Raw genomic sequence first — 8,503 nt, 5'->3', positions numbered from 1 at the left:
CATTCTATAGAAGCTTAAGTATTTACTTTACAAACAAAAGTGGCCCATCCCAGAATGTTTGGAATGTGACCCAGTCCAAAGTTCACAGTGGGCTACCTGCAAGTAACCCAACTGCATTCTTTCAACAAAATGGCTGTCTTCTAAAACTATATTCTACAATTTACACCTTCAATAAATCCTAAAATCATGACCCAGAAGCCTGTGACCAATACTAAGGCTCTTAGATGTGATACAAGTTTGAATTATAAGTTGTGTGAAAGCCAAAACTGCAGTTTGTGGAAGAATGGGAGCAATGAGCTTCTAAAGTTAGCTTGTGTTCATCCTGGTCTCAGAGCTTTTATGTTTTGAACTCACAGGAGCTTAATCTGGTTAGTGCTGAGTAGAAAGGGGGAGAAAATGGGGTCAAATAGCTCCCGAGTGCATCCTAGTGGTCTCGGGGTCAATGGCCCTTCCTGATCCCTAACGCTCAATGGGCCTCCATGGCTGGCTCCCAACAAATCACTCCTTAGATCAGGCCAGATTTAGAACACACACTCAGTGATAACTCTCAGTCTGAGATGCTGATGTCTGTTGCTGTGGTCTTGCAAAGGGATAAATCTTACATGTGGACGATGGTGCCCAATGGGTTGGGTAAACCAAAGTGTCATGAAAACTGTGGCTGTCTTATTCCAGACCAACTTGCTCATGCTGATGACAACAGCATACCCAAAACATGGTGTGCTGGTTGTGAGTAAACATTGCTAAAACCACCCCAGCCCAGAATAGCAGGGGCCATCGTGAAACTATGAAAAATTCTGGTCCTTCTTCCACAAACTCAGTGTGATTAGAGTTGGTGGGGAGTGGTGGGGAAACCAGGAAGTGACAGAATCTTAGGCATTATACCCCCCAAAGCCACTGCTCTTCCAGATTCATACCAAAAGATTATTGGGAACAACATTCCCCAGCTCCTGCACTAGGAGCCAAAGGGAACACAGGCCTAAATATTATGATATGACAGTAACTAAGGCATTTGCGCCCATGCCCAAATGCGCCATTCAATGAAAATAAAAAGCTTCACTCTATGACATCACAAAATCATTAGTAATGGTTGAGGAACTCTCACATCTAGGGTCTTACAATGCAAAAACCCACTGTTAGAGTTAATGTGATTTAGTCTGTCTCTGTTTTGTGAGGAAGGGCTAGGGAGTGTGAGATGCAGTGTTGTCTGGGAGCCCCAAAGGAAGACAGAGAAGTGCAAAACGATGGAAAAGGGTGACAGAAAGACAATCTCACCAAACTATTATTGTTTGGCTGGCGGTATTGCCTACCCCTGGGACTTTGGGTAATGAAGATAATGGGTAGCTGTTGAGGTTTTGCCATCCATTTCCTCACTTTGGAACCCTGCTCTATTCTTCCTAGCACCTCATTCTTAGTTTCTTCTTCTACTTTCCACTTCCCATTCTCTGTCTGACATTCTTTCTGCTTGGCTATTGGGAAGATCTGCTCAGGTCTCAGGGTAGAGAGCAAGAAGGCATACACAGCCTGATAGAGAGTTTGGAAATCCTGGTGTTTCTTCAGTAGCCCAGGAAAGGTTGTTGTAGGAGGATATTGGATTAAAATCCCAGCACTCCATGGGGATTTTTCCATTGTGAAGTGTTTGTTCTCTGATCTGGATTCAGAAGGGAACCCTTTGAGGGAGAAAGGATGAAGAAAAATAGCTTTGCTTGAGCAGTTGTGTTAGGAAGAATTCTAAGTTGATACTCAATGGCCTGTGCTCCTGTGATTCTCTCCTTTTGAGTGTGGATTGCACCCAAGTATAAGATGGGACATCACGCCTGTGATTAGTACTGATCAGCTGACTTGGAATTTATCAAAAAAGACATTATTCTTGGAATCTATCAAAAAAGGCAATGTGAGTTCTTGAAAAAAAGACTTGAAGCATGAGATTTTCACTCTCCAGCTAGCCTCAAGCAAAAGTATATTGCCACTGTTCTACAGCTGAGAAGAAATAAATTCTGCCAGGTGAGCATGGAAGAGACACTTCAGATGAAATCATAGCCCCAGCTAACTTCATGGTTCTTGTATGAGGACTTACTTCAGGTGTACCCAGACTCTAGACCCATAGAAGAAGAAATAACAGACATGTGTTGGTGTGAGCCTCTAAGTTTGTATAATCGATTACACAGCAATAGAAAACAAATACAGACATCTTCAAATGAAAGCCAATACTCACCCCACCGGGGTTACAACACATTACTTTGCATCCAAAGGCAGAGAGAGACACAGAGACGCAGAATTCCAGTGCACTTAAAATGACCACTATGCCATCCATACCCTAAAAAAAAATACAAGATTCATAACAAAAAAGATATGAAGAACAGAGATGACAAGTTCCAGACACTGACCACTAATTACAATGTCAAAATAGAAAAAGCACTGGCCTAGGGTCTAAATCCGGTTCTAAATTGCATTCATACCCTAGGCCAATTCTTGGTCTGCTGAATGTCACTTCCACCTTTTGTTGTCTGATAAAATAGTTAACAGATTTTCCCCCCAGTCTACTACTATTCCATGCTACTGTGGGCACAGAATATGAAAGTGCTTTGAAAATGGGGGCAAAGATTATACAGATAATTGTCTTCTTAGTCCTTTTAAGTGCTAGAAATTAATACCATTGACATTATAATATGATTTCATTTCTTAGTGATTGTAAGCAGAATAATGGTCTCCCAGGGAGATCTGCACTCTAATCTCCAGAACCTGTGAATGCATCAGTTTACATGGCAAAGAAGAGTTAAATTTGCAGATGAAATTAACTGACATGAAAGAATCACACTGTACTCTTTAGGTGGGCTCAAAATAATGAAAGAATCCTGACAAGTGGAAGCAAGGGAAAGAAGAGTCAGAGTCCAAGAGAGATTTGAAGATACTGCACTATTTATTTGAAGATAGAGGATGAGGTGACAAGCCAAACAATATAACCCTCCTGAAGCCAGAAAAGGTAAGAAAACTGTCACCTTGAGTTTTTAGAAAAGAACACAGTTTTGTGAATGATTTTTATCCTAGTAAAACCTATTTTGAACTTCTGCCCTCCAGAAATATAAAACAAAAATCAATTTGTATTGTCTTGAGCCACTGAATGCATGGTAGTTTATTACAGCAACAATAAGAAACTAATGAAACAAGAAACACCAAGACAGTCAGTCTTTAAACCACCTCCTGAGAGAACTGGTTTTAGGTCTAGTCTTTAACTAAAACACATGGTCAAATCTGGGGGACATTGGGCTGTACATTCATTCCAAATCATCTTCTCATGGGTTGAGGAGGGAGGTACTTTGGTTGAAATATTTTCCCTTTTTCTCTTCGTGCTGAAGGCTAATCCCTCTGCTGGGAAAGAGCCAGCAGACCAGGATCTCAGATTATAAGTGATGTGGACTCAAGGGGACTTTGAGAATATTTACATCCATGGCTTATTTCTGTGCTCATACCTTCAGCAAAGGCAGTAACCTCTACATATATTTCAAGCATTGTTACAGGCCCAGAAGGCCAAATAGAATATATTTCAGGTTTTCCAAACCATAAGGTCTCGGCGACAAATAGCAAACTCTGCCATCAGAACACAAAAATAGCAATGCACAATAAGTAGGCACATGGGCTTGGTTACATTTCAATTAAAAGTTATTTACAAAAACAGGTACGAGGCGAGGCTTCCAATAAAAAGCAGCAATATACATATATATGTATATTATATGTACATATATAATATCTTAGTAATATCTTAGTTTGAGCCATGTGAAACTGCCATCCTTCTAGGTCAAGTATAGTTGGCAATTTCATATGGTTCTGTCTAATGATTCCGGCTCTAGGTTACTCTTCCCTATGAAGAGTTCACCTTTTTCTAACCTCTTTTTGTAATTATATACTTCCCAGTATTTCTATCTTTTTCTTCCAGGAGAAACTGGAGTTTCTTTATGGTAGGGAGCTGTTGTCTTTCTTATGTCTCCAAGAGTGCTAAGTTCAATAAGTTTTACTACCTACAAAATCTTGCACAAAGGGCAATTTTCAGAATAAAGCAATTATGATAGCATTGAGATAAGGTAAATTGGTACCAAAACACCAGTAAAATTCAGAATGGATATTGAGAATTTTCTAGAAGCTAGATGTTGAAGTTAGAAGTGGTTAACCTTGCAAGAACATTCAGAGATGCTGAAAAGGATACTGGGCTACCCATCGCATGTAAGGCAATTTTAATGTGTTATAGGAGAATCTTGTAACTCTATCAAGCTCCATCAGGAAACCCTAGCGACATGCAGGAACTTACATCTTGGCTCCATTTTTTAGAGGAGATAACAGTACATACTGATTGGTATGTTAAAATTAAACAGACAAATGTATGCAAGATGCCCAGCACAGTAACCATTAAAGAGTAAGTGTTTTATAACTATAAACTTTCTTCCCATTCTGCCTCATAACATATAGAAGAGGAATAAAGCCAGAGATGAGATGTGGACCTGACTCCCAAATGAAAGGTTGTTTTATTTTTCAATCACTTTCAACTTCCCAAAGTCATTCAGCAATTACAGAATATTGATTATTGTCTTTGCCAAAAGCACCACCCCCCAGACTTGCTTCCACCATAGTATCTTATGAAACGAGGAAACACTCACCATTAAAACGGACATAGTCATGCCACAGTTTTCTGTCTTATTGCGATAGTGGCAGTAAGGGCGATGGAATGAATAAACACTCATGCTTATTGCACTGATTAAGATCCCTGATATAGCCAAGATGGAACTGACGGTGTTTGTTCCTAGACTACCTCGAACCTAGAAGGGAATGAAAACTAGTTGAACAATTCAATAACACCCTCAGCTACATCTCCAGGAATCACATTACATTCACCATTTCCTTCCCAACTCAATCTACCTTATCCATCTTGATTATTTCAGTAGTCTTCTAATTTACCTCCTTAAAGTAGTTTCAACTCTAGTCTCCTGCCAAAACGCAAATATGATTCTGTTATTTCCAAGCTTAAATTCTTCAAGTGACTTTCACGAGCACAGGAAGTAAACTCTGGGTTTTCAATATCCTTTGCGCTTTATCTGGAGAACCCTGTCTGTGTCCGTTCCTGCAATTCCTTCCTTCAGATTCCTGACTTCTACTCATTTTCTAAACGCTGCCTGCCTCTCATGCCTCTATAAGTTTTGCATATCTCTCTCTCTCTGCTGTGTGTTCCTTTCTGTGCTTTCTCTTCTCAGGCAAAAAGGTAAGGAGGCTTTTTATAGAAACTAGTCACACAGGGAAGTGTGAGACATTCGGTGTGGCTGTAGCACAAGACATACTTTCATGGTTGTAGCAGGAGGAAACGCTAAGGAAGAAGGCTGAGGCCAGATTTGGAAAGCCTACATTGATTATTCTCCATTGATCATAGCTTTGGGGCAAAGAAAACTCAAATAAGGTCTCTAGCCAGGAAAACATCAGTTATTACTGACTTTATGAAAGACATATTGGCATGGGAGTTACATTTTAAATTTGATTCTTCTTTTGTAATAAACTTACTGCGAATTTTTTAATTGCAAGCTCAGAGTTCTTTTTGATCCAGTTGAAATATACATTTAGATTGATAAGTCAATAAATATTATGCCACACCAATACTTGATGTCATTGTCATGGACTGGATCTCAAACTGTAGATTTTTTTTTTACTAATCTTACTTAACATTTCTCCACAAGAATTCTTTGTCTTCATACAGTTTATTTTAGAAACTACCTTGCCAAAATATGCAGTCCCACATCAGTAATTCTATCATTAACTAATTGTCTGATTACAATTTTTGAAAAGCATATCCTACTAGGTAAAATTCACAATCTCTCCTGGTTTTTTTAAAAACAAAGAAACAACATCGGTTTTATGCCCTGGTAAGAATGCATGTTTGCTTAATCCTTCCTTTTTTTCATATAAAAAAGGGAAATATTACTCACCAGACCTTTTGTAATTCTAGTTCCTGCTGCAATTGACAAGGATCCTGAAATAATAAACTAGAAATAAGAGGGGGAAAAATGCAGGTAAAAAATTGCTATACAAATATTGGAAATCATATCTTACTAAAGCTTACGTTTAAATTAGATAGATATGTTAAGCAGATGAATTATCTCAGAAGAAACACAAATTTGCATGTAATTCTCCCTTTTCCCAGAAAGAACAGATAAATTCTACCAGATGGATCCATAGAAGAATTGATCAAGCCTTTCAAAAATCATCTAACTGGAATGGTAAGAAAACTACAAAAGAGCACTGAAAGATAAGACGTGCAAACTCCTGATATGAAGTCTTCCTTGTATGACACCAGAATTGAATAAGACATTCAAACAAAAACAAACTTAAATTTTTTTCTCACTTAAGATATTTATTAATCATTTTAAATAAAATAGGAAAAAAACTTAAATTTCCAATTAGATGATGACTGGAATATACTAGTTTCTTTGCTTCCATCAATAGGGTAATTATTTCCCTTTAGCTAAAATAGAATATGGTCAGTTGAACTCTCTGTCTTATACTATTCAACTCTTTGAGTTTCTGGATTTGCTTTCAGATTTGATTTCAGACGATTCAAAAATTCTATCTTAATACCAAAAAAAAGACTGAACTAATAAAATAGTTTGATAAATTTCTTCAACGAATTTCTAAATACCCAGACATAGAATGATTCGTTTAATTTAAATCACCTCTAGAAAATTTAGTAGAGAGAATCATCCATCATATTATACAAAGTAAATCATGAATATGTGGGATGTTCCTTCAACTGTGCAAATATTTTCAGTGTTTAAATATTATAACTTGTGAAATTAGTGAATTTAAGGGAAAAAAATCACATGCTATTTGCTATTCATGTTTACAATGTTGATAGCACATTTAATACAATCAATATTATTGTTGACTTAAGCATTATTGGTTAAATATAAAGAACTGAATTTTCCATAACATGATAAAACATCTGCATGTCTAAAAGTCTTTATCATGTTTAACGGTAAGACATTAGGACCATCTCATTAAAGTCAAAATCAAGATAAAGATGTAAATCATCATGCAATACTATTCTGAATATGTGAACTAAAATAATTATATAAGAAAAATGTTTGAAACATAGTTAAAATCACTGTTATTTAAGTATGAATAATATGTATTGTAAACATCCAAGAACATGAATTTAAAACTACTATAAACTATTAAAAGATTCAGTAAGATACATGGGAAAAATACTATACACAGAAATTATATATACATATTGTGTGTATGTGTTTTGTGTATTTGAAGACAAATTGAATAAAAGGACCTCATCTGCTACTACTACTACTACTACTACTACTATACACACACACACACACACACACACACACACACACACACACACACACACACATTCATGAATGGCATATTTCAGAGGAAAAAAATGTAACAAGGAATGTGAAAGACATATAAGACTAAAACTGCAAAACTTTACATTGGTCCAAAAGTACACAAAGGAAAACTTGAATAGACGAGTGTGGAAATAATTTTATGTGACTCTATTAAATAACATATAGCTGTTGTACTAAAGATTCAAGTGGACAAAAAATATGAAAAGTATGGTTGGTTCTTGGTTTAGGACATAGACTGTACAAGGAAGAAAAAAAAGAAGTACTTCACTAGTGAAGTCTGGAAATAAGGTTGAAAGAATAATGGATGATAACAGCAAAAAAAGAAAAAGTTTAATCAATTAAGCAAAGTATATCTAGTTTGATGCCTACAATAGTCTAAGTGGGCCGGGCTTGGTGGCTCAGCCTGTCATCCCAACACTCTGGGAGACTGAGGCAAGTGGATTTCCTGAGCCCGTGGGTTTGAGACCAGCCCGGGCAACTTGGCGAGACCTCATCTCTACACTCAAAAATTTGCCGGGTGTGGTAGCACGCACCTATAGTTCCAGCTACTTGGAAGGCTGAGGTGAAAGGATCACTAGCACCCAGTAGGTCAACGCTGGGGTGGTTGTGAATGTGCCACTGCACTCCAGCCTGGGCGATAGAGTGAGACTCACACTCAAAACAACAAAAAAAGTCTAAGTGATGCCTTAATTGACAAACACAGCTCCTGCTGTTCCTGGTAATATACTGAACATATGTGGGAGACTTCAACTACGTAAGCTGTTTTCCAATGTGGTTTGAAAAGGACGTGAAAATTAAAGCAGAAAACTAGAGTGGTTAGAGGAGTGCAGTTCTGGAAAGACAACACTGACCCATTTGACACTGGTTCCTGTCCCAAATAGTTGCGACCTTGGGTAACTTACTTATCCTCTCTAAGTCCCAATTTCTTCATCCATAAAAGGATAATGATAAATCCTTCCCCAAAAGTTTTTAGTGATTGTTTAAAGTAACATTGTACACATAATTCACTTAGTAGACTGCCGAGATTATAGTGACTATTTAACAGAAACTGTTATTGGCATGAATATTTTTTCTTTTTCTTTTCCTTTTATTTTAAAAATGTGGGG

The 8,503-nt window shown here is 37.4% G+C and overlaps 1 protein-coding gene across 1 annotated transcript in view; it reads right to left on the bottom strand.

The window, feature by feature from the left end:
- LOC103259579 (membrane-spanning 4-domains subfamily A member 4A-like) overlaps positions 1-6,017 on the bottom strand; it is a gene marked incomplete at its 5' end in the record, with an annotated part of 9,020 nt that extends 3,003 nt beyond the window's left edge. The window contains 3 exons of the mRNA XM_008057231.1: positions 2,213-2,314; positions 4,647-4,805; positions 5,961-6,017. Of these exons, the coding sequence (XP_008055422.1) occupies positions 2,213-2,314; positions 4,647-4,805; positions 5,961-6,017 (318 nt within the window). The remainder of the gene's footprint in view (positions 1-2,212; positions 2,315-4,646; positions 4,806-5,960) is intronic.
- Between the last annotated feature and the right edge of the window lie 2,486 nt (positions 6,018-8,503).

The sequence above is a fragment of the Carlito syrichta genome, unplaced genomic scaffold (assembly GCF_000164805.1).
Source record: "Carlito syrichta isolate Samal-C Ts95f unplaced genomic scaffold, Tarsius_syrichta-2.0.1 Scaffold302902, whole genome shotgun sequence".
In the NCBI taxonomy this organism is placed as follows: domain Eukaryota; kingdom Metazoa; phylum Chordata; class Mammalia; order Primates; family Tarsiidae; genus Carlito; species Carlito syrichta.
Note: the sequence above shows the minus strand (reverse complement) of the source record. Positions and strands in the feature narration are given on the sequence as shown.